General features: G+C 36.6%; 1 protein-coding gene across 1 annotated transcript in view; it reads left to right on the top strand.

Annotated features, from left to right (window-relative positions):
• The window catches only part of LOC144369823 (putative Polycomb group protein ASXL3), a 52,999-nt gene that overhangs the window by 10,844 nt on the left and 14,505 nt on the right, over window positions 1-27,650 (top strand). Inside the window, exon 2 of the mRNA XM_078030206.1 lies at window positions 22,004-22,086. Coding sequence (XP_077886332.1) covers window positions 22,004-22,086 — 83 coding nt within the window. The remainder of the gene's footprint in view (window positions 1-22,003; window positions 22,087-27,650) is intronic.

Raw genomic sequence — 27,650 nt, 5'->3', positions numbered from 1 at the left:
GTGTTCACAGGCAGAAGCATCAAATTGGCAGAATCTAGGTTCCTTCTAGGTTCCTTAGCTGCCAGCGAAGGGTGAGAAGGTATATGTGGCTCCTGTAAATCCTGAAGTAGAAACATATCCATTTGCATTTTCATTGCACATAAGGTCTACGAGATTAAAGCTGCATGTCTTTTCTCTTCCCCATCTCCTCTTCTCAGCAACTCTTCTCCCTTTCTTTCATTTTTCAGTGAAAGCCACCCCCAGCTTCACAGTTGTTCCAGCTGCAAACCCTGTTGTTATCACTAATACCTTCTTCTGTTTTTTTCCTTTTATCCAGAAATTACTGATTTCTACTATTTTTGTCTCTTTCTCTTCAACTCTTTTCAATCCTATCTTTAAATTTGGTTGTAATTTACCTTTAATTCAGTCACTATGAGGGTTATGAAGACAGAATGAATTCATGATAGATTTAAAAGGAAGACCTATTGGTCTTTGAATAAAAATTCAGCCCCTTGGGCAAGGTATTTAACAGCTCTTCATTTTAGTTGCATTGTCTGTTAAAGAAGGAATAACGCTAATATCTACTTTGAAGAGTAGCTTGAGTATTCAAATAAGATATTATTCTTATTTAAACATATATAGTAGAGGGTCTGAAGTTACAAGATGCCAGTTAATATTCCTATGTGGTCACCTTCATCTTCTAGTTAAGTTGCTACAGCCAGTATGTAACTTGTTTCACTGACTCCACTTGTCTCCTCTGGGATCCTCCTCCTTGAATCTGTAACCTCTGTAAAACTAGCTGTGGTTACTTCCCTTGAGTCTGACTTAGTCCCTCATGGAAACAGATGGCATTATCTTAACGGGGTGATTAAGAAAGTTAGGGCATAGTAAAAGAAAATCACAAGGGAAACCAGGCAAACCTGTGAGGCAAACCAGGGCTTGTAACATTAGGAAGTGGTTACAGTCCTTAGAGTTGGAGGACTAAGAGTGAGTGGCTGTTTGACATGAGGTGGGCAGAGACGGTCACAGAAAGCTTTCTGACAGAAGCTGTGGCATTTCCAGGTGGGGCAGAGCCTTAATCCCTGCATGAAGGAATGCCCAGTTCATATTCTGAAATCTTTCTCCTATTCTCTGATCTCTATAATTGATGCCTCCTCCTATCAGCCAAATCATCCAGAAGCCAAAGGACAGGTGATTGCATTGAGGAAATTCATAGACATTGTCTTACTGAGACATAGGACTAGGTGAACATGGGTAGATGGTGGATCTGGAGGTGAGACTGTTCAACATACCTATTGCAGTGTTTTCTAATAGCTTTCTATTATTCCAGGAATCTCATTCCCAGATGAAAACCTGCAAAACCCAATGGTCTTTTCCATATTCCTCTGGTCTCATTGCTGGATTTTCCTGCTACTGGCGTTCCATACTCCATAGTAAAGTGCTCTCAGGTCTTTGTACTGGTCCTGCTGTTTGTAATTTGCCTGAACTTTGTATGTCTTGTTTTTTTTTTTTTTTTTTTTGGTATTGGGGTTGAACTTGGGCACTGAACCACTGAGCCACATCCCCAGCCCTATTTTGTATTTTATTTAGAGACAGGGTCTCACTGAGTTGCTCAGCACCTTGCTTTTGCTGAGGCTGGCTTTGAACTTGCCTTCTTCCTGCCTCAGCCTCCCAAGCCACTGGGATTACAGGCATGTGCCACCGCACATGTCTTTCCCTTCTTTTTAATCTGGTAAAATTTTAGGCTTCCTTCAGATTTCAACTCCCATTGAGATGCATTTATGTGCTCCCAAAGCACTTTGTAGTTGTGATGGTATAATTTTCTGCTTACTTTCTTGTTTATACTTTTTGCACTACTTAAGTTGGTTTAGATTATAGTTGAATTCAGTGAATAAACCACAGGAGACTGATAGATCCAGGTCTTCAGAAGTTTTCAAAAGATCTGTAAAAATGGAGGAGGATTTTTCCACAAAACTTACGGTTGATTGATGGATTTCTGTGTCATTGATACTGGACAGTGTAAAGGGATCAAATTTTCCAAGATTCAGTCAGATAACATATGAATTTTGAAAGTCTATATCTACTTTCAACCCACCAGTGGCACCTTTTATTTCATTGGGATTATAATTTAATAGTCATTATAATTAATAGCACTGGAAAAATATTCAGTTTCTGCCATTAATATGTTAGGCATGATGTGAATGAAATAAGATATGGACCTTGACCTTTGGGTAATTAACTTAAAAGAAAAAAAATGAAAAATCCTTAGGGCTCAAATAAGATTTATCTCTGTAAATTTAAAGTTATGCAATGTAGAAATTCAGTGACCTAAAAGTAATCTTATGTGTTTGATTTTTAATAAGCTACAGTGATGATCTATAAAGGCTTGTTTTGATTTCCAAATCAAAAGAAGAATTATCTGGTACACTGATTACAACACATTTTAGATATGTTTGCAAAGTTAATCATTTTTGTATAAGTAAATAAAATATTCATAAACTTATGTTGTTTCATCCTTTTGAGAACATAGGAATTTGACATGATCTAGCTTTAGTGTATGAATTATATAAAATATTAGTGTCACTAAATATAGCTCTGTAGTTTAGATCTGGAATGTCCTCCAAGGTTCATGTGTTAAAGGCTTGGTCCCCAACCTGTGGCACTCTTGGGAGGTAGTAGAATGTTTTTAAGGAGTGAGGACTATCAGGAGGACTTATTTACTGGGGCTGTGCCCTCTATGAGGATTCTGGAATTCTGGTCTCCTCTTCACTTTTTAAAAAAATAATAATTAATTTATTTTAATTAGGTATATATATGTGGTCTCCTCTTTGCTTTTCTGGCTGTGAGGCTAAAGGTTTTTCCCTTCGTACACTACCCACCATGGTATGCTGCCTTGACCCAGACCCCAAAGCAATGGGGGTCAGCTAGTCACGGGTTGAAACCTACAAAACTGTTAGCCAAAATAAACCTTTTATCTTCATAAGTGGATTATTTCAGGTATTTATTATGGAGAGCTGTATAATAGAAAGCTGAATAATGACTTTACCACTAACTAATAAAAACTAGTAATTTTGGGGTACTTATATGCCTAACACTGAAGAAAACTTTGTATATGTCTTAAATTGTCTAATCCTGTGAATAAATGTAGGAATTATTTTGCACTATTGTCCATGTTTTTCTAATGAAGAAATTGAGATGTAGACATTTTGTTAATTGACTTTTTCTCAGTTGCAAGCAAAATAAGTGTAGCTCTAACTAGTTTAAGGGAAAAAGGCTTACCTAACTGAGAAACGGACTTCAGTTGTAAGTAGATATAGAGATCAGAGAATATCATCCAGGTATTTGCTTTCTCAGACTTTTTTTTTCTTTATTTTTTTTTCTCATGGTGTCACGCTGCAGACAGGGTTCTATCCAAGTCTTGGAGAAGATGGTCAAGGACACTACAGACTTGCCTCCTCTAAGCTTAGCCATGCCAGTTTAAAGAGACTCCACCTCAGCCTCCATCCTTGTCCCCTGTCACTTTCAAAGTACCAATCCCAGGGAAGATTTTTACCTTTTCCTTGCTTGGCTAACATGCCTATTCTTGCACCAGCAATAGTGCAGGATCAGGTATTACGACTGATTGACATACAAGGATCATGTGGAACAGAGGGAAATTACACAGAAGCACTAGTAAAAGGCAGATGGAAATATGCTTGAAAAATAAATTAGAAATGCCATTGCCTTTGCTACAGAAAGGGTGAGTTAACTTGCTCAGCTGGTAAGTGGGAGAGGAATGACAAAAACCTACATCTGAATGACTTCAGCGCTCTGGACCTATATTCTCATATAGGTGCTTTCTCATTATTTCTGGTGTTTTATTTATTTTAATTTTTTTAGTATTTTTAAAGTTGTCAACAGGCCTTTATTTATTTATGTGCAGTGCTGAGGATTGAACCCAGTGCCTCACACATGCTATGCAAGTGCTCTGCCACTGAGTCACAATTCCAGCTCTTCTGGTGTTATTTTTAATGATAATTATTTTACACTAAAAAACATGTTGAAGCCAAGGCAGTCATTAGAACAATCCTAAATATTTCTTTGGTCTGTTTCCACTTAAACAGACTTTCCTAATTTAGAGGCTAGAAGTTACCATGGATGATGGTAACTAGTTTCTAGTTTCTAGTTCTAGTTTCCCCATACACACTACTTTCTTAGAGATATATATCAATAGCCTTAGGTAATACTTATGACTTGGTTTAATACAATTCAGAATCTGGTCTGTTTAGGTCTTAGCACACCGAAATGCATATGTCTGCATGAAGCTTCCAGATAGTTTCTGGATGTAAGTAAATATTTTTATTCACTGACTAAAATGCCAAGTTTCTGAGTAGATCATTACCCTTAGAGGATGTTAACTTTGTCAAAGAGAACACGCTTTCCTTCTGTCTGGAGTGAATCCCCACTCCTCCTTGTCTGAGTGCTGAGGTTGGCTAAATTGGATGATGACTCCTTGTTTCACATAGAAGGCTGTGGACTCCATGGTGTCATTACTGCCACATCCTGATATTTAATGGCACTCTTCTTCTAGATCCCAGGAGAAGCAGACACAGCGCATCAGAAAACTCCTCTTCTCTCTTCTTAATTCCCGCCCTGCTCAGCTTTGTGAAAATTTTCTCATATTTTTCAGCTTGGAAGGAGGTGGATATGCTGAGGGTTTATATTTATTCATACTCAGCTCCAGGTAGAGGTGCCCACTATGCACAGAGAGTCAAATGTGCCTGTAATCCCAGAGGCTTTGGAGGCTGAGGCAGGAGGATTTCGAGTTCAAAGCCAGCCTCAATCACTTAGCCAGGCTCTAAGCAACTCGGTGAGATCCTGTAAATAAAATACAAAAAAAAAAAAAAAAAAAAGGGCTGGGGATGTGACTAAGTGGTTAAGCACTCCTGGGTTCACTGCCTGAACCCCTGCTCCTACCACCAAAAAAAAAAAAAAAAAAAGTAAAACACAATTAGTCCAGAATCTTTCAGGAGAAAAATGAACACAAGACACTATTCAACATAAACAAAAATGTTATCTCCTTATTCTCAGTCCTTTTCCAATTTTTGTGTGTGTGTCTCGTCACTTTTACTAATGTAGCCTTCTTCACTAAATTACAGGAACTAAACAGGGAGAGTTGGATTGTCAGAAAGAAAAAGAAAAATCAATGGTAAATACCGATATTGCATTTCCTTTTAATCTTCTAATGACTCCACTTTTTTTTTTTCAGAATTCATTATTCACTGAGCTCGACTTCATAGCACAAAATGCATTCCTGAAAGTTAAACACATTTTTTATTTGTTAAAAGCTTCTTGGAGATTGAAGCTTTTTCTTAGCTGACTCCACCTACTTCATCTTTTTATGAAATTTTTATCTCTGTTCTCTCAGTGTTATGTGCTAGTGGGAGGCAGTTTTAGTGCAAAAAGCAACTTGTAAGCACATGAAAGATATGATCTAAAAAATATGAATGATGGAGAAACAAACAGTAGTACTTAATAAAAGTGACTGTTTTGTTTTAATGCTTTCCATGTGTGCTTGTGCATATATCTTTATGCTGATGAAGAACATCTATGAAGAAGAAAGATTGTCTTCTATTAAGTTCTTAAAAATCTCTTTCTTTCATACATAGGCAATGAGATATTTTCTTACAGTCAGTAGGTTGTGCACAATTCTTTCACATTTTCTCCCCAGGGACATGTAGTAGGATTGTACTCCTTTGCTGCCTTGAAGTTAGGCCAGGAGCATATGGATCATTTTGTTACCTTTGTCTTGAAGCTTTTCAGGACAATGTTTGAATTTCCTTATTTCTTTCTTAGCTTCATTGATCACAGAAGCCAGTGGAAACTTGGGACCAGGTTAATCTGTTTCGTGGTTAGACATACAGCTGTGAGTGAGAAGTATCTGTTGTACTGCACTGTGATTTGGGTTTGATCTTGCATCTCTCTGCCTTTCCCAACAGATACAGTACTTACAGCAAACCTGGTATTTTATTCCAGGCAACTTTTTTTTTTTTCCTTTATGAGATGCTAAATGTATAATTACATGCTCAGAGGTAGATTAGACAAATAAGGTTAAGCTCCCCTTTTTCCCCATCTGTATTACATTAAATTGATTTATAAAATTTTCCTCTCCACTATTTGTGCTCTGGTATGTTGTTACACCAGTAAACAATAAAGAATTTTTATTAGCAAGAAAGTTCTTTTTATATTTTATTTTAGATACTTATTTATATTTTTGCCTTATGAAATAATTGCTTTACCTCCCATCTGCCTCTGGAGGGAGGAACATTTTCTGACCAGAAGGAATGGAACAATTACTGTTAACAGGTATTAAATTCTACGATAGTTGAAGAGATAGAAAAAGGGCACCTGAATATTTTAAATGTGTTCAGGTTTCCAAGTCCAGACAAATTGTGTTTCACTGAAAAGGGGTGGGAACAGGACAGCAGACCCTGTCTCAGTACTGCTTTCTTCCTTTCTTTCCTTTCTCACACTCCCACCGGCTCTCTCTTTGGCAGAGGGGAGTACTAATCCAGAAGCACCCCAAAGAACAGATTCCATTTCCCTGCCATTCTGTCTCAGAAAGCCCTGGCTATGTTTCCAACTCACAGAGGGCTCAGCTACCCTGGGGCTGTTTCCCACCAATCCCCACTCTTCCCTAGATATAGTATACAGCAACTCCTGACAGCCCACAGACTCCCCATTGAGCCTTACCCCTTCATGTAGGAACAGGAAAAAAAAAAAATGAAGAAATCCAGGCTTGAAAGCCTGCAGACTTTCATTCCATGAGGAATGTGTTGATCACATGCATCCTAAACCAGATGAACCATGTTTGTCCAGCTCTTCAGTCCCAATAGCCAGCCATTTCTGTTCTGTGTAGCAAACCCCAAACTCAAAACCAGAAAGTTTCCTGAAATTTTCTCCTTTTTCTTTTTAATATTTATTTTTTTAGTTGTCGTTGGGCACAGTACCTTTATTTATTTATTTTTATGTGGTGCTGAGGATCGAACCCAGGGCCTTGCACGTGCTAGGTGAGCACTCCACTGCTGAGCCACAACCCCAGCCCTCTCCTTTTTCTTTTGTATTAACATCTATTAGTAATACAAATTAACATATATCACTGTGACATTACTATGCATGTATACATCTTCATTGATCATGTTCACTTTCCTTTTTTTTCCTGGAATTTTCTGCCAATCCTGTCCTCAAATGATGATGGAGTTGTAAATACACAATCTCTGACTTTTTCTTTTCTTTGTTAGCATTACTCTATTTTTTTAACCATTTTAAAAATTTATTCTAATTAGTTATACCTGACAGTGGAATGCATTTTGACATACTGACAAATGGAGCACAACTTCTCATTCTGGCTGTACATGGTGCAGAGTCACACCAGTACTGTAATTATACACGTATATATGGTAATAATATCTGTCTGATTCTAGTGTCCTTCCCATCCCAACAGCCCCCACCCATCCCCTCTCTCCCCTTTATACAAATGAAATTTCCTTCATTCTCCTCATCCCCCTGCCTCTCTATGGATCAGCATCCACTTATCTGAGAAAACATTCCCAGCTTTTGGTTTTTTGGAATTGGCTTATTTCACTTAGCATGATATTCTCTAGTTCTATTCATATGCCATAATTTCATTCTTCTTTAAGGCTGAATAATATTCCCTTGTGTATCTGAATCACATTTTCTTTATCCTTTCATCTGTTGAAGGGCATCTAGGTTGGTTCTATAGTTTAGCTATTATGAATTGAGCTGCTGTAAACAATCACCATACCTGACTTGTTAAATTGTAGTTCTTTTTTTTTTTTTAAACTCTGGCATGATTTATCTGCAGAAGGCATGGATTTTCACAGTGAATTCCTTATCTATGAAAATTTTGACCTTTACTTGGGGATATAGCCGTTTAATTATTATAGGTAAGGCCACCTATAAATTGGTTGGGTCATAAAACAGAATTTCATCTTCTCACTTTAATATCCCCCCATACAGTGCTGATATATTTTATCTTTACTTCCTGTACTAGAATATATACAGATTATCCACATGTTCATCATCTAATGTGTTCTCCGAACCTGATGGCAGGTGTTTTCATACCTAAAACCTGAATGCTACGGTGGTTAGCAGTACTCTCCAGATTTCCTGTAGCTTGCTTGCATTGGGAGGACTGAGTCCTTGTGAGCTTAAGGCCTACTCTCTGTGGTTGAGTGAATGTAAGAGAACAACATCTGGTCTAATTTATCTTCAGGCATAATTTAATAATGCTGAATGGTAACCTCCGGGAACAATCAAAGTAAGAGTTTATGTGAGTGCTAATTTAGGGTTGGGTAATAGGTAACTCTTTCTTGGTGTTCTTTGCAAAAGATAGAAATTTTGATCACATCAGAGTTGATCATTTTTCTTTATTCTGATATCAAAATGTGGTATCATAGAGTAGTGAGCTCTTAGCCTGGTGGAAAGTAGAACTCAACTTCTAAAATCAGAACTGTGGAAGGCGAGGAAGCAATAGGGACTCTCTGATTTCATAAAGAATCTTTGGTTGGCAAAAGTAAGTTTTAATATTTCATTGCCTCCTTAACTCTTTAAGACCTAGCCTGTATTTCAAATCAACAAATACTGACTGATTGAAACCAGTTCTGCTTGCTGTGCATCCTAATGAATGTGGCCTTCAATCTTATAATACATGGCTTAAAAGGCAGGACCAGAGAGAGAGGTAGGAGGGGAATAGGGTTGGAAAACTTGGTTATTAAGATGGTATAGTATATCAACTAGCATATGAAAATAGTTAATCCAAGAATTTATTCTGCGTATATCTTAATGTAGATATTTCAGTGTATCATAATTACTTGAGTATAGTAAACCAGGGTGAGAGATCTTTGAGTTCATTTTTATATAAACTAGGATGGTAGTTTTTTTTTTTGCATGACTCTTATTAGAAATAGGGATGCAATATTGCATAAGCCTACTTGTCTGGAGAGAGACAAGTAGGCTTATGCAATTTCTAAAATCTTAGGCTACCTGCTCATATTTTAAAAATGCTAGTACTCTGTCTGAAGCCTGTCTGTGATCAGGAATTCTTTCACTGTTACTCATCAAATTTAAGTTTGAGATGAAGAACTTTTACTATTGGAATTATTTATAGCTTTGCCCGGTAAGGTCCTAATAGTATAAAATTGTTTAATTTTTAAGATATCATCTTTGGATGAATCAAAGTGCATATTTAACAAAGGGATACACTCTGCCTTTCCAACATTTTAGTTTATTATGAGTTTGAGTTGCCAGCGATGATGAGGTTTTAATAGTGGTTTCTCTTCAAGCCATCAGAAAAATTAGAATCTGACTTACAAGCATTTATTATGTTTTGTACTTTTAAATTTTATTATTATTATTGTTTGTGGTGCTTGAGATCAAACTCCAGGCCTTTATTTGATATCCTGTGAAAGGAACCAACTATGAGCTTAATAATTAGTGTAACAGACATGTGGTAGCATTTCTTATCTAACCAATTTAATGAAAAGAACATGTCAAGAAAGCTCTCAACTCTATTACTTTCTGCACAGTGATTTATTTTCTGAGTTTGGCTTCTTCTACACAGCTAGGAACGTGGTTTCTAGCAAATCAGGGCCACATCCCATGGTGTCATTACCAGAAAGCTGGTGAGATTTGTTTTTGCCAGATGATCAGTGACTGCCTCTCTTGTGTACCAACCCCAAACATCCTCCTATCCCATTGTTGGTTGTCAGGTTTTTAGCATCTATGGCAATATGACACCTCCCATTGAAACTAAAAAATGGCAAAGAAGAGAGTAGGGAGTTGTGCATAAAATCTAGTAAATTGAGTGCTTCAGTAACTCTTTGTCATTTGTTCATCATGTTTTTATTCATCAGGCAAGTTTTTATTAAGTACCTACCATATGCTGTGCAAACACACAAACACAGATACCATGATAATCACACTTGCACGCAGTCAGAATTATAATATTACTGCTAGAAACAGGAAAGGCAGAGGTTATTTCTATGTAGACTAGATTAGCATTTTGAATGAAGATGAAAGAAGACATGGTTTAGTGTCCTTTCATTTTAAATCTGTTTCTAAGTAAATTAGATTCTTGCTTCCCTCCCCTCCCCCACTAGAGTAAGCCAGAGAATACGTGTCTCTGGAGAATAGTGATGGCTCGTTTTATTGTATTTCATTTTGGAGAATGTGTGTGCTTGGCAAATATTTGTTAAATCAATGAATTATTGAGGAGGTGATGCTGTTGCCCAACTATAGTCAGGATAAAAGGTTTACTATTAACTGTGACAAAATGAGCATCATTATCTTTGTCATTCTTCAACATTTAAGTGGGCAGAATGGAATAATTCCATATAGCAATGTAATTTTATACAGTTATCTAAAAATATATTTAGCAACTAATTCCTTCTGGCAGATACATCTGGATGCTGTGTCATTTCAGTCCAGTTTGTGGGAATAAGACTGAAGATTTTTCCTGACTCAGATTGAACGATGATTAATATTTGCTTTAGAAAAAAAATTGGTCTACCTATATTATATTTTCTCCACTGTGCTTTACAGTATAAGTCATATAAACTGTTTTGTTGTGTGAGTGTTCATTTTTGGTTCTTTTTGGAGCAGATTTTTCAATTAGTTAATAACCATTTTCATAACATGCATAATTAGTATAATTTATATAATATAGAGATTGCATAAGTGTACAATTTAAAGATTATGAAAGTCATTAGTGATTTTACATACAAAAGCATAACAGAGTATGAAATTACCTTCTTTGACTTTTTTCTTCTAAAGGGTAACAGTTGTTGACTGAATGTTTTTATATGATTTGCATTTATATGGATGGGGATTTGTGGGTGTGTGTATGTGAATACCACATACACTCAACTGTATACTTTTCTCATACATATTTTGGAGAATGTATGTGTTGGCAAATATTTTTACTCATTTTTTTTTTACTTACATCCTTCCATGTCAGTACATATTTCTTACCCTATTTTTTCTAATGGCTATATATTATTTTATGACATTTGTGTATCTTCATTTAACTATTTCTTTTAGAATTGGATCTTTTGTTATAATTTCATATAGTGCTTTATTAAAGATGTGGCATGGGTTGTAGATTCCTGTAAGAAAAATACCTAAAAGTGCACTAGGTTCCATAAATGGTACTGCCTATCTTTTATATTTTAATAGTACTGCTAAATTACCCTCCAAGTAAATTTGCACCATTTGATCCAAGAGAGTATATTGTGATGGCGAAACACTTGGTGTGGGAAGCATGGGTTTGAATCCCAGCTCTGCTTCTGACTTGGGAATAGATTGGTATCTTGGTTCTATGATGTACAGAAAGCAGTAATACCTAACTTAATGGGTGATTATGGAATTAAATGTGTTAACATAAGTCAATTCTTAGAAAAGTGCCTGGCCTATTTCTATCACAAAGTGCTTCTATTACAAAGTGCTTTCTAGCATTATGTAACTATTAGTTGCTATTATTAACACCAGAACCTTGTAAGGCTTCCCAAGGTTTCTAGTGATTGCTGCTTCAGATTGTCACCCTGCAAGCAGGCATGGTGGTGCACGCCTGTAATTCCAGTGATTTGGGAGGCTGAGGCAGGAAAATCATAAGTTCAAGGCCAGGCTCAGCAAATTAGCAATGTCCTAAGCAACTTAATGAGACCTTGTCTCAAAAAAAAAAAAAAAAAAAAAAGGGCCTGGGATGGTAAAGTATCCCTGGGCTCAACTTAATTTCTAGTACAAAAAAAAAAAAAAATCATCCTGCAGAATGATGTTGGTTTTGACCATCAATATTCTGTTGTCTATTTTCACATGGACATCGGTTTTCTCTCCATATGTGAGCACAAATACACACGAAGCACCATAATTTGATGATAGTGCATTAGTCCCACCATTGGCAAATCTGTTTTTCAGAGTTACCTATTTATCCATAGTTACTAACAAAATATAAATAAATTCTAGTTTTGCCAGGCATGTTGGTGCACGCCTGTAATCTCAGCGGCTCTGGAGGCTGAGACAAGAGGATCATCAGTTCAAAGCCAGCCTCAGCAATGGTGAGGGGCTAAGCAATGACCTTGACTCTAAATAAAATACAAACTAGGGCTTGGGATGTGGTTCAGTGGATGAGTTCCTCTGAGTTTAATCCCGGGTAACAAACAAACAAACAAACACCCAAATTCTAAGTTGGTAGAACATATGATCTTGATTTAATCATATTAGCCTGTGGGAAAATGATTTACCTGGATTATTTCACCTAATATTCTCAATTATTTTTTAATGATATGTATATATATATAAATGATATATATAAATGGGAGTTTCTACAGCACAATATATATCTTCTCTGTTTGCTTTTGCAAAAACCTCAGTGAGGTGATTGTCCTTTACTATCAAGGACTATGAATTTAATAACAGACAATTCCTTTAGTTTAGAAATAGAAAAAGCATTTATCTGCTTTGACAAACTTTTGTTTCTTTCACTCAACTAATGTGAATTAACAAATTCTACTTTTGAACTGCCATGATCAGACACAGCAACTTTATCACCATTTAGTTTTGAAACATTTCATTATATTTGTCTCTTTTTAAATTATCATGTTTCTTTTAAGAAGGTGTCATAAGAAAGTTATATTGATTACAGCTGGGATAAGTAATGATCAAATATCTGCCTAATGACAGGACACGGAAATAGTACAGATGGGACCTGAGAGCGCTGCTGATAACCATGGGAAGGACCAAGAGAACAGGAGAACAGTTGTCCAGATGAACTAGATTCAAATCTTGTGCTGTCTCTTTCTAGCTATAGAACTCTGAGAAAATTAAGTTAACACTGCTGTGCCTTAGTTGTTCCTCTGTGGTTTTTTAAATGAGGCTGATAACAGGCCCAACATCATAGAGTTGTTATTAGCATTGAATGAGATTATATGCATCACAGAATAAGGCCTGCTTCAGAATAACTGTTATGTAAATATTACCAGAGATATGAAAAATTGTGCTCTATATATGTAATAAGAATTTTAATGCATTCTGCTGTCATATATAAATTAAAAATGTTTTTAAAAAGGAAGGACAAAGTTTTCAAAACCATAGCTTTATCTCAACTCTCAGTAAAAATTCTGGAGTATATTATTTAACATATGACTATGAACATTTAGAAATTAAAGATCCATGAAAGGCATTATGGATTCTCTCAGTTAATTTATGCCAAACTAAATTAATCTATGTTTAATAGAATTATCAGACTTATACATCAGTAAAATGTGCCTATTAGAGCTATGCTTCAGCTAGTTATTTGACATTAGTCTACTTGAAACTCTTTTAGAAGTGATGGACAATAATGATATGAATGATAGCATTAGTAAATGGATTTGTAGCAGATTGAACACCTATAGGCAAAAAATATTGATTGAGTAATCAGTATCAGTCTACAGGAAGATTCTAGTAGCCACAAGTTTGTTTTCCACTGCCTTGTGTGACTCTGCCATGGATCACTTGAAGTCATACATCAAAATCCTGCCAGTCAAGGGTGTGGGTATTACAGAATAAAAAAGGAACTTGTTAGGGTTTGGATGTGAGGTGTCCCCCTAAAACTCACGTATGAGACAATGCAAGAAGGTTTGGAGGAGAAATGATTGGGTTATAGCCTTAATCTATTCTTTTTTTAAAAAAAAATATTTTATTAGTCATCCATGGGCCTTTATTTATATGTGGTGCTGAGAATTGAACCCAGTGCCTCACACATGCTAGGCAAGTGGTTTACCACTGAACCTCAACCCCAGCCCCCCTAATCTTGAATTAAGTGCTGATGGGATTAACTGAGTGATAACTGATGCAGATGGGGTGTGGCTGGAGGCAGTGGTTCATTGGGGACATGGCTATGGGGTATATAGTTTGTATCTGGAGCAGGAAGTCTCTCTCTATTTTCTGATCATCATGTGAGCTTGTGAGCTGCTTCCCTCTACCACAGGCTCTGCCTTACCTTGAGCCTTGAGGATTGAGACCTCTGAAACTGTGAGCCTCCAAATAGAATTTTCCTCCTAAAATTGTTCTAGTCAGATCCTCTAGTCCTAGCAGGAAAAAAAAAAAAAAACCCACAAAAAACCAGTTGATTAAAACAGAACGTGAGCAACTGGCCAACAGAGTATTTTATAAGCTTAAACAAATAGCCTGCAGCTTAAAGATAAAATTTACTCAAGTTAACAGTGTCCTTTTTTTTTTTTTTAATAGGCCTTTTTTCTGGGCATGTAGAAATCTGGGGGAGATTTCTTGGATGAATTGACCTTGGATAATCAAATACTTGTGACTAATAAGATTTTAGAGGCTGCACAAATGGATTGAAACAAACACAAGTGCAAACAAAAATCTGTTTGGCAAGCTCGGAAAATGCACCACAGAATTGTGGATGTGATTTCAGAAGCAAATGTTGAAAGATTCAAAAGTTTTCATTGACTGACAGTGTGAGATGGTTGCTAAAAAGAGAAAGCGTTACATTAGGTTACATTAATGTACTTATAGGAGATAGAAAAAGGGATTTAAGGGTTACACAATATTGTATTTTGATTAAACTGTAAAGTATTTATCATTGGTATTTGGCTAATTTATTGTAATGAGTATAATTCTCAAAGACAAAGCTGTGTTTTAAAAGTGAATTGGGAAACTGAAGAATATTCAAAGGAGGGTGATATTGATAGCATTGTTGCAAACCCTTTTGCTTGAGGATTGATGAAAGAAACTGAAGCTCCATTCACCTGGAAAAATAGGGAGACTTGGCTCCTACTAGTGTTAAAAACATGTGGCAATATGTCATCAGTAACAAACTTTTTTTTTAACAGTTGCCTTTTAAACTTATATGTAAGGACAGTGCTAATAATTTAATATTAAATAATCGTTGTTATATCCAAAGGCAAAAATTAGGATTACTCGGTAGAAATAAAAGGGAAGTAGAATTTTTATTTGATGCATGTAAAAGACTTAATAATTGTAACAATTGTTATTTTACTTTTTTAGAACATTGGGTGAGCTCTGGGTGTCTCTTGCTTTCCATTTTTCTGTGTCAACTGTGCCATGAAATTGGGCACAGTGTGGTGCAGATTTTCCTGTGAATCTATGGTGGAATATGTTTGGCCTTGGCCAGGAGATGAGGAATGGGAATGTGTGACCTGATTTGTACAAACTGGTGTAGTTTACTCAGAAGACCTCAGAGACCACTTCTAATGTCCTTCATTTTCTTATAGCTCTATTATGGGTTTTGACAAGATCTGTTTCTAGACTAAGTAAAGGGTCTTCATTTATTTTTTACGATAGTGCTAGCTAATGTTTATTAACTCTAACTAGTGTAGGTAGTCATTTGACTCATTGGAATAATAAGTACTTGACATTCATTATCTCATTTAGTCCTTCACAATGTTTTTTGTGAATGACAGAATGAAAAAACTGAGACCCAAGGAGGTTAAACATCTAACATCAGTCAGTTAATGAGTAGGGGCTCCTGGTTCACCTGATTGTGCCTTCAGTATTCTATAACATTCCAAATATTGGATGAATCAGTATATCCCACCAAATTACCTTGATCTTAGAGCCTATTTAGCAGTGCTATAATCTGGGGATATAGATGTGAATGAGAACTAAGACCCTTGGTCTCATGAGGTTTGCAGTGTAGCAGGAAGAACATCATTAAACAGGTTATACTAATTAATGACAGTTTTGACAGGTGCTATCGAGGGAATATATAGTTTAAACCATTATCTGAGAATTCAAGAAAATGTCTGATTGTTCTTAAGAGTGAGATTGTTGTAGTGGGGTTTTGAAATAGATCCTCTGTAAAATATCTTGATTAGAGGATCTCCATTTCTGTAAAAGCCCTGTGCTCATGATGAGGAGCAGTTTAACTTGTTAAAAAGAGCAGAACGGGCTAGTTCTCTCACTTACTAGCTGTACCATCTTTCGGCGTATTACCTTCTCAGAGGGTTCAATTTTTGGGTGTAGTAGGGCTGATTCTCTGGGCTATTATAATGCTGTTTTCCCTGCCAAGTCACATAAACATGAATACTTTTATAGCGTACATTTTTTTCATAAAATGCATTAAACTCAAATGGAAAATTGGAAGTATCATCTTTAACTCCTTAATTAGTAACCACATACACTGTCAGTGGAGGAAAACCTAAATGAACTGTAAATACCAGGCAGCTGGCAAGGTGCTGTAACTTTTTATGTGATTTATTTTTTTATCTGAAGACTACCAGTGATCCAAATTCATGTTTCATCAAAATGACATGGACCTTTGAGATTTTTCAAGAGTAATAGAAATAGGAAATGTTACCTGTGGGAATTCTGGAGTCTATTATAATAATGAGAAGCTCCTAATGAGGACCTCTCACATAAAAGTTGTCTAATAAAATATTAGCTGCTCTTATTACATTTAAACATTCCCATCATCAATAACATCATGTGGATAGGTCCTCTTCACCCACTTACTAGCTTTATGGCCTTGTTCAACTCTGTTCATCACACAGAGTGTTAATGATACTGTTTTTTATGCATCTCATGGCATTGTGAGGATCAAATAAAATAATATGTTTTGGGAAAGCAAATGAAATACTATATGTTGTTTGAAAGCACTCTGCAATTGTGGAGAGCTATATAATGGCTTATTGTTGTTATAACCCCATAATCATTTACCCAGGACACAGGCCTTAAACATCTAAACACTTTAATGAACTGCCACTATGGATTAGGGGAAGAACACAGTAAGTTAGAAAAAGGATGACAGCCTGGTCATTGATATCCATTTAGCATTTTACAGTTGTAAACACTGAAATAATTTTTAAATTGAACAGAGTTTTTTTCTTTTTTTGCAATCACATAAGTAAACTCTCTGAAACTTTAATTTAGGACCCAGAAGGCCAAAATTTTAACCTTTATGTGAACACTGTTCTAGTGTGTTTATCTTATAGACACTTAAAGTGAGTTTTCTGTTTGAAAGGCACTAAGGAATTTTTGAGTAAGCCTTAAAATGTCTGAGCCAATGTTCCTGAATCAGAAAAGTACTTAAGAGAATGAACCTAATGCATAGAAAGACACATTCTTCACATGGCCTGTGCCCTAAATGATTTGGCATACCAGCCCTGCCCTTCCTGTAGCTAAGATTGTGGATAATGGGGGAAGGAAATATCTGGGACGAGTCTGTCTTGCTTCAGTTGCATGAATTTAGATGTTTTTGACATGGGCTCTGATACAGTAAGTCAGAAACCTGAAATCCAGTGGTGTATCTGCACATTTATTTGTTCACTTCCTGGGAAAAAAATAAAAGACCTGTCTCTAGGAAGGTAGCTGATGATATGTATCCTTTGTGTCCCTGGCCACAGGGGAGTTCCCATTTTTGGAGACCAGTGTTGAATTTGAAACTTTTCCTACAGGAGCAATGCTGTAGAAAGAAAGTAGGTAAGAACTGAAAGGATTTGAGAGTTGCAAGGTAACTCCTGGAGAGTGAGAATGAACAAGAATCACAGATATGGCTCTCCCACAGGAGAGCAGTCACTGTACAAAGAAAGAAAGGGCATTTCATGTAAAGATTGATCACTGGTACAGACTAATTTGTGAAGAGACAGTGATATGTCTGACCAGTGTTTTCTAATTACACTCTTCTCTTGGCAGTGCTTATTCTAATAATTCTGGCTACAGCTTATCCTTAGCAAAATGCTGCAGTTTTAGGGGCCTGTTTTTGAGGAAGCAAATGTTAAGTTAGCTCAAATTTTTAGCAAGTTTTTTGAAATGAGTTACAAAAGATAAATTTTCAGCCAAAGTATGTAGGAAAGAGAAACAAAACAGATAGTAGAAAGAAGATACAATTTATATCATTTGTTAAAAAATTCCAATTCTTTGGTACAATTAGAACTATTAAGAATTCAATTAACTGTTTCATATAGATAATAATTATCAGTTCTATGGCTTTTGTATGCATTTGCAGTAAAATGTGAAAATATTATATTAAAAAGTTTATTCATGGTTGCAACTGAAAATACAAAACAATAAGGTGGTTATTATGGATTTTAAAATTAAATTTAAATGAAATACTGTGTTGGAAGTTTCTAATAAATATTACTCAGCAATAAAAGAGAATAAAATCATGGCATTTGCAGGTAAATGGATGGAGTTAGAGAAGATAATGCTAAGTGACGTTTAGCTAATCCCCCCCCAAACAAATACTGAATGTTTTCTTTGATATAAGGAGGCTGATTTATAGTGGGATAGGGAGTGGGAGCATGAGAGGCAAAGACAAACTCTAGATAGGGCAGAGGGGTGGGAGGGGAAGGGAGGGGGCATGGGATTAGCAATGATAGTGGAATGTGATGATCATTATTATCCAAAGTACATGTATGAAGACACGAATTGGTATGAATATACTGTGTATACAACCAGAGATATGAAAAATTGTGTTCTGTATGTGTAATAAGAATTGTAATGCATTTGCTGTCATATATAAATAAAAAAATTAAATTAAAAAAATAAATAAGTGATATAAAGGTACTATGTCCAACTACAACTAAGAAAAAAAATCCCAATGGATTAAAAATAATTTTTTTAAAGAAAAAAATAATAAAATAAAGGTATCATGTCCATCTACAACTAAAACAGTATACATTAAAAAAAAAAAAAAGAAGGAATAATAAGAGCATCATCCTGTTCAGAGCGCAGCGCACTCTAGTGTGATATCAGTTACAACAGTTTAGTCAAGAGTCCTGACAGTGATTATCTGAAAGATCAGAGAGACCCAGAGGGATCCTTGCATAAGCCACAAGGACAGTGGTTTGCAGTTTTGAGACCCTCAGGATTCTTAGATGCACCTTTGGCCATAAGTATGGGGACTTGTACCTTCTTCATATCCAGTTCAGCAAGAACAGCTCTGTTTGTATGTTCTACGTATTGGGTCCCCACATTATATATAGATTTCATATTTTGAAAGCTTTTCATCATCCTGGTATTTATATAGGGCAGAGGATGCTTCACTTGCCAGTGGAACACATACCATTGGGGAAATGTGGCTTTTAATAGGAAATGGGGGTTTATCTTCGTATTCACCTTTGCATAAAATGTAAATTTCAGAAGAATTAAAAAGTATGTAAAAATGTTTGATGGGGCTGGGATTGTGGCTCAGTGGTAGAGCGCTCGCCTAGCATGGGTGGGACTCAGGTTCGATCCTCAGCACCACATAAAAATAAAGGCATTGTGTTGTGTCCATCTCCACCTAAAAAATAAATATTTAAAAAAATGTTTGAGAGAAACATTTGCAGATATTTGCATGCTCACTGGGTAAAAGAAATTTCTATGCATTTAAACAGTAGAAGCCAGCGGAAAAGACCAATGGACTTGCTTACATAAATATAGAAAACTTTGCACATATAGATAAAATATCTAAAACAGGTGAAAAAGAAGGCCAAGGTGTACCCCATAGCTACAGGTTTACTGGTACAGTGGGTGGTACTCAATCTAGTATTTGCACCTGAGAGCTTAGGATGCTCTTAGACTTGACTGGGGCTTTTCCTCACTTGAGTGTTTTAGAGTATGACTGCTTGTGAGTCTGTTCATGTCTTTGCTGTGTGTCACATTATTTTGATGGTATCAATGTTTTGTTCTGTGAAGGTAATTTCTTTTGTTCCCCTCATGTGTACACAACTAGAGCTCAGTACAGCTTGCTCACACCCAGGAACACGCCCTCCTCTGTCTTCTTTCTCTGTCTTGCAGGAACTGAGGGTGGCTTCTGGTGTCTGTGTGGCTTCATCATTTCCTTCCTGCCTCTCTTCCACTTCATGATGTAATTCTTGGCACTTTTACTTCCTTTATAGAGTAGGATGTGATGTCATAGAGAAGGGGACAGGGCTATCCAAATTCTCTCAATTGCTGGGAGGAGCTGCCCAGGTGTGCTGAGGGGCCTGTACTCAGGAAGAGAAACAGGGAATCCTCCACAGTGAGTAACCCCACTTTCAAGTGCACCCAAATTTCTGTTAAAATATTGTCCAGTACACTGGAGTTTCTTCTTTGGCCCTTTCTAGACGGAATCATTTTGCCTTTAGACATTCCCAGTTCAGCTCAATTTTCCTCCTCCTTACCCTTCTCCCTTCTTCCCCTTCTTTCCACCATCCTGTTCCTCTCCCCTCGGTCCCCCTCATCCTTGCTTGGTGTGTGTCTGTGTCTGTGTCTACTGACCTTCTACCCATATCTTTTATGAGAGACCATCCGTGTTGCCAGCATTGCCTCTCACTGGGGTGATGCCCACCCTATATGTAGTACCTGTGACCACAGCATCTCCTTTCAGTGAATCATAATTATACACCGTTCTTACAATTCCTCTTTTTTTTGAAAATTCTGTCAGCTTTTTTTTTTGTTTCCATGTCTATTTATTTCTCCCTTTCTATGTGATAAAATCTTTCCCCCCTTTCAGCCTTATTATGCAGTTTCCTTATTGCCTTTTTTCCAAGATTTTTATCCTTCAGTCCTCTTCCTGATGCCTGTTTCTTTTATCTCCTTTCCCAGTTTTCAGTGCACCTCCTCTCGGTGTCCCCCTCGGGGAGGACTATTTTCCTTCTTTCCTGTGGACATACCAGTTGCCACGCTCTCCTTCTAGTGTGGCTCATATGTCTGTATCCTGTAAAGCACTTACCAGCAATGAGTCAAGGAATGAGTGAGATTGGGCAAGGGGGGGGGTTGCCTGGGAACAAGGGAGGACAAGGGAAGCAACCTGAACACGAAGCGGGGCAGGCTGTGTGTGACTCTTTGGAGTTTGGGGACCTCGCTGGACAGAGCCTTTGCTAGTAAACTAGTTGAAATTTGGCCAATGACAGTCAACGAGATCACAGAGCTGTTTTGAATGGACTGGGAAGCCTTTTAGGGTGACCCTGTTAATTCTTAATAACTGTGATCCTTCTAGTAAATAATGATAAATGAGAACGCTAGTATCTTTAAGTTGCATGGGGCCACGATTTGTGCATGATGCTCCAGTGTAACATAGTTCGGTGTCATCTACCCTTGAAGGAGGTCATTGTGAAGATTTGTGTAGAGTTGGTTCTTGTGCCCAGGTATGGTCCCTGGGGTCCACATGGGTGAGCAACATGGGCTCTGCTACTTACCACTTCCACTGCATGGAGTTGAGTCCCTGGATCAGTAAGGGAACCTGATTAGGGCTGATGGTCTAATGCCTTGGAAAATAATGAGCTATGTTTCATGTATTTCTGTGCTCTTTGTTTGAGGTAAACCCCTGCCCCAAAGAATAAGTAGGGCAGAAGAGGAAAGAAAATGGGACTGAGGTCATGAAACTGAGATGGGCTGAATGGAAAGAGGAAAGGATTTACTTGAAATTAATTGGAAAAGGCAAAAGAAAGGAAACTGAGCTGAACTGGAAAACACATAGCACTGAGTGACTTTGGCTCCTATATGCTTATTTCAACATTTTAGCCATGAAGGTTTTGTCTTCTTTCTCATTTTTAAAAAAATATAAATGAGATTGATCAAAATATGAATCCCATGATGATGTTTGTGACCAGCATTCTGTTCTCTGCTACTGGTAGCATTCAGGCTCCATGTTTCCAAGGTCCTGGGAGCTTAGGAAACATTTTAACAGCCTGGAGACATGACTTTAACCATGAAATATTAGCAATTTTTCACATAAAGGAAATTACATACATTTATTGACTTGTTTCGTTAGGTTTCATTTTTTTTTTCTTTTTTGGTGTGTATGCCTTTGTGACATTTTTTCAAGAACAGCCCCCCTATATGTTGCAGAAATTGCTATTTTAAAAGTTCATAAAAAAAAAATTTGGACACCTGAGTTGTGTGATGGGAACATAACGTTCACATAAAAGCCCCTTCCCCCTTAAAACTTTAAATAAAAACTGCATGATTTACATATATTTTCAGTTTTTATATTTCCATATAATAATCTAGAAATTTTATGTTTATTTTTATTTTTTAGGCACTAGAAAAACATCCCAACTCACCAATGACAGCAAAGCAGATATTGGAAGTCATTCAGAAGGAAGGGTTAAAAGAAACAAGGTGAGTATTCACATTTAAAACATTTTCCTTTTTCATTGACTAATAATTGTCACTAGTTGTGCAAAATAGGCATACCTAGATTTTGACATTGTAGCTGATGGTGCATTAAGTACTACCTGCAATTTTTTTTTCTGTGATTGCAGAATATTTGGATGACCTAAGATTTCCTTGGAACTGCCTGTTAATAAATTACATTAGATGGGTTCATATAGAATGTACTTTGTTAACAAAGAGAAGCACTGTGGGATTTAGCCCCTGATTGCAGTTAGTCCTGTTTCTCTTTTTTGTTAAGTGGAGATTGTGTTTCTAAAATTAAGCAGTGAAAGTGAAACTTTTACAGGCTTAGTAGATAGATCCAGGATATAAAGATGAGCTGACACTGATAAAATTCAAGTGCCAATAAGTGTGGATGGGAATTTAGTCTTCCTATATTGAAGAACTCTACTTGTAGTGTCTTTTATCATCTGTTGAGCCTTTAAAAAAATAACAGCTTTATTGAGATTGAATTCACAGACTACAAAATATGCCCTTATAAAATGTACATTTCAGTGGTTCATATTATATTCACAGAGTTTTGCAATATTACTGCTGTCTAACTTTAGAACATCACCCTAAAATGAAACTCTATACCTGTTAGAAGCTACTTCCCATTCCCCATTTCCCTTGCTTCTGGTAACCTCTAATCTTTAGTGTCTGTATGGATTTGCTATTCTGGACATTTTATCTAAATAGAATTCATATAAATGTAGCTTTTCAAAATTTGACGCTTAACGTGTTTTCAGCATTGATCTATGTTTTAGCAAAATCATAACATCATTCTTTTTTGTTACCAAATAATATTACATTGTATGGATATACCACAATTTGTTTACTTCTAATGGTCCTTTGTTTTTATTTGTGTGTTAATTTCACAGTTTGGGTCTTAACCAGCAGGGTAGGGCTGTGTATATATTGCTTACAAACACACAAAAGGAGATTCATTATAGAAGGGAATGACTATAATAATATCAAGTGTAGGCCATTGACCACATTTATCAAGTACGTTATTTTGCATGAGTTGTCTGTTGCTGACTAGCAACATCATAGTGGCAGTGGTTGTAATTTGGTGAAATGTTTTGATCAATATGGAAATAGAACTGCTAAGAGAAATGAATATCTTCCTGAGCACCTATAACTCTTGTAACTTTAAAGTGTGGGTAGCATCAATCTCTAGCTGTTTAAAACATATCTTTTGCAAGTTAGACCAATCAGGTATAGGACACTGATGTACAAATTTTCATCTCTGTTTTGGAGACTTTTATGCCTGTTCTGAAGAAACAGGCTGAGATGATGTAACCACACCCATGCTTGCAGTAGTAGCTCCCCCAGGCAGTGGTGGCAGTGATACAGTTAGTTGCTATAGGAGCCCAATAGCTCTGTCGAAGTAGGTGTTGTTCTCAACCTGGGGTCGGTGTGAAGAGGTAAGGAACAAAATGTGGAAAACTGGAAGTTAATTTTCTCCTGGCCACCTGTCAATACCCTGAAAATATTTATGACATTTAGCACTGAAAATGTATGTGCCACAGCCAAAAGAAAAGAGGGAGTGAATGTCTAAGGAGATGCATTCCTGTCGAATGTGAGCTCTGTGCCAGAGGAATTTGCCAGCACAGACACGGGCTGCATCTCTTACAAGCAGATGTTTGAAATTTGTTCATTAAGATAGTCTTCTCCACAGGAGTGACTCTGCTGCTATTTATTGTTGCGGACTGTGAGATCTAAAATTCCTGTACTGGCTCTCGGCAGCATTTTAATTACACTTATTATCATAACAGCACTATTTCATGTTTTTCAAAATGCTGTTCCTCCCTGAATGGCATTTGAAAGGGTTTTAAGTATACATAGTTAGTAGAAACAAGCAAACACCAAACAAAACAACTCCTTTTTTTTCTTCTATTTTTCTTTTTACTTTCTTTCTTTTTAATTTTTTGTGGTACTGTGTATGGGTCAAACCCAGGGGTTCTCGACTACTGAACTACATTCCCAGCTCTATTTATTTTTTATTTCAAGACAAAGTCTCACTAGGTTGCCCAGGCTGACTCAAACTTAAGGTGCTCCTGCCTCAGCCACATTGCTGGGATTATAGGCGTGCACGACCACACCTGGCAAAACAATTTCTTTAAAGATTAAAGAACATTAAAGTGGGAAACATAAACTCATGCTCCTCTAAATGTACTTCCCACCCACTCTGTGTATTATTATTGTGTCCTATAAGGGGGAAAATGTCCCTTATTTCTAATATTGATGGACCAGTATTGTGTTATTTAAAGTAGTACCTACAAGCAGTTCCCAAGTTCAATAGGAAAAGAAAAAAAAAACCAAAAAACAAAGTAAGAGACCACTTTTCTTTTAAGTTCTCACCTTAAAATCAGTTTGCATCAAGTAGCCTCAGACTATGCATTTTGTGTTCTCATTTCTTGTCACTTTCCTTAACTCCTCCCTCCTGTCATTTGTGACCTGTTATAAGTGGCTCATGTGTCTCTGCTCACTTTTCCCTGGCTTTCTAGTTACAATTTGCTTATTAAGCTTACCTCTAAAATAAACATATTTTGAGTGCATTTGGGACTGTCCCTATGTAGTTGTAGGAAGCAGATGCTGACATTTATTTTGCCTACTTAATGTACTGTTTTGCTACTTTTTACGTTCTTAAATGTTTTCCAAATATTTAAGGTAGCTGAGTAAATGAAGTGTAACTCTATGTATTTTTCTTAAATAAAGTTTAGAAATTCCATCATCAGAAGGTCAAACATGGCTGATTAATGCTAGGTATTTATTTAATGATGTACTTTTTCAAGAAATGCAGATTGGTTATATGCCCGATTAAATATGGAGAATTGATTGTGAAGTTACTGATGTGACCATAGCCCTTCTGGTCTCTGGGGATGACAGATAATGGTGATAGTCTTCACCCAAATCGTCCACCACTGTATTGGGTATTTCTAGGAAAGAGAAGACTGGGTGTTTATCTATCATCATTCCAACCTGTAAGGCCGCTGGTGTCAGATGCTACAGAGGGTCTTCATTCTCTGCGATAGACAGGTCTCTCTTGCTTTGACCTTCTAGGCTGTAATTTTGTCCTTGTGTGTCTTTCTTGATGTCCTTTAGAGCAGGCTACCCTAGCACTCTTAGCACTCTGCAGATACTCAATAAATAGCTGATGAGCAAGTTATCTTTCTCATGATGTTAATTTGCTGGCATTTAGTGATGACTTTGGCCTGCTTTCAGAGTTAAAAGCTTCAAATCAAAAGGAAACTGAACTTTTGGGGAATCCCTTTTAATGTATGCATGCTGATAGTCTCTAGTAGATTATCTGTGAACAAGTAAAGTCCTTATTCTGTTGCTTATTTTCAAACACTGTAAGAGCCACTGGTTTAAATTTGTAACTTAGAATTTTTTTAAAAAAAGAAAACTACGCTAGTAATTTTGGCAAAGCTAGTGCATATAGATGATGAATATGTTCAGTATATATGATCTTGTTACTTTGAGATGAAATTCTTGACATTTTATGCAAACTTTTCAAGTGACACTTTAAATCACATTTAAAAAATTTAGATATGATAAAAAGAGGACAGTCTTTTATATCATATTCTGTGTATCATTTTCATGTTATTGATGAAATGTGTAATGTATGATTAAATTCTACTCGGAAAAGCCAGAATGGAATAAATATTTTTCATGTGGGTTTGAAAAGACACCTGAATATAATAAATTGTTAGATGCGGTTTTAATGGCATGGTCATAGCATGATTTTTCTAGACCCAGTTCTCTTTTTAGTGAAAATATATTTGGTAAAGTTTACTTCACCTTTACATAAAGGGATAGAGGAATTTATCAGTATAGTTTTATATTATAAAACATCTGATCCACCTTTGCTTTTGCTTTACTGGTTATGAGGTTTTCAGGCTTCTGTTCCTTTATGTGTATCTGTTGTCAGCAATTGATCAGTCACAGTCGTTTGGAATGCTTTTCAGATGATCAGAATCTTATAATCCATCAAGTAGCTGTGCTGCTTGGAGAGAGATTATGTGCACATTGCAGTCTGCTGCTTTTGCCGATGGATATTTGATATTCTTGTGGACCCCTTAGCTAAACATTCCTACTTCCTCAGGGAGTTAGGCTGCTGTTGCAGAATATATTCTTGTCTGCAGTCAGGAACAATATTTATGTGGAAAAAGAAGAGTAACTTCAGTTAGCATGCTTTGGGGGATGGGGACGGAGGGTTATCTCAGTGCTGCTTTTCTGTATTTGATTTACTTATTCAGAAGTTGTCATTTATTTATGAAGAGGAACTGAGGCATTTTTGATGCCTGGGGATGTTTTTCTCTGCTCTGTCTCATGTAATATTTAAAGAGATTGTTATGGTTTGGATGTGAGGAGTCCCCCAAAAATTCATGTGTGAGACAATGCAAGGAAGTTTAGAAGAGAAATTATTGGGATATAAGAATCTTAACCCAATCAGTGAATAATCTCCTGATAGGGATTAACTGGGTGGTAACTGTAGGCAGGTAGGGTGTGGCTGGAGGAGGTGGATACCTGAAGGCCTGCCTTTGGGGTTTATTTTGTCCTGGTGGGGCAGACTCTTTCTCTGTTTCCCTGGGCCATGTTGCCAGCCAGCTGCTTTCCTCCACCACACTCTTGAAGCATGATCTCCACTTAGATCCTCAAGGAATGGAACCAGCTGTCTTTGGACTGAGACCTCTGAAATTGTGAGCCCCCAAGTAAACTTTTCCTCCCCTGTTTTAGTCAGTTTTTTTTTCAGTGCTGTGACCAAAAGACCTGACAAGAACAGAGATGCTTCCAAAGAAATGTGTGTTTGGTTATTGTCACATATCTAGGGGTTGCAGGTTGTGGAGTAAGGCTTGCCTCATTTACCTAGTGTGAGCAAAAAATCAGTATGAGCTAGATTTTATGTACTGGGCATACTTAAATACCTGTTACTAATGTGGCGTGAACTGTGATGTTAAGTGATAATAGATACATAGTTTCTAATGAGAAGAGGATTATAAAACAAAGGAGGAAAATACACAAACTATAGAAAGCAATAAAAAAAATCTGTAAGGTTCAAGATAGGCAATATTTATGAGGTACATTTTTGCAATATTACAGATGCTCTACCTACATAAACATCTATTAGAGTTCATCATCTGGTTACAGAGCAGTAACCTGTAATCACATATCACAATAGGGACATTGAAAGACTTATATATACACAAACTTTATTGGACATATGTCTATATTCTAGGTAACACTATTTTAGATTTTGCAATGTGGAGAATATCCACTTGACAACTCAAGATTTTGTAATTATTCTAGTATGAAGGGTTTTTTTTTAAATTCCTGCTGATAATTCTTATAATAAATTTGTTTTTACCTGCCAATTTAAGGATTTTTATGTTTTCTGTTTTGCTCTTTCTGTGATGATGTGCTGTAATTGGGATCTCCATTTTGTACTATGGTTTATTAAAGATGTTGCATTTTTTTAGGCGAATAAAACATCAGAAATTCTATTTCTATGTATAGTGAAAAAC

The sequence above is a fragment of the Ictidomys tridecemlineatus genome, chromosome 13, assembly GCF_052094955.1.
Source record: "Ictidomys tridecemlineatus isolate mIctTri1 chromosome 13, mIctTri1.hap1, whole genome shotgun sequence".
Taxonomy (NCBI): Eukaryota; Metazoa; Chordata; class Mammalia; order Rodentia; family Sciuridae; genus Ictidomys; species Ictidomys tridecemlineatus.
Note: the sequence above shows the minus strand (reverse complement) of the source record. Positions and strands in the feature narration are given on the sequence as shown.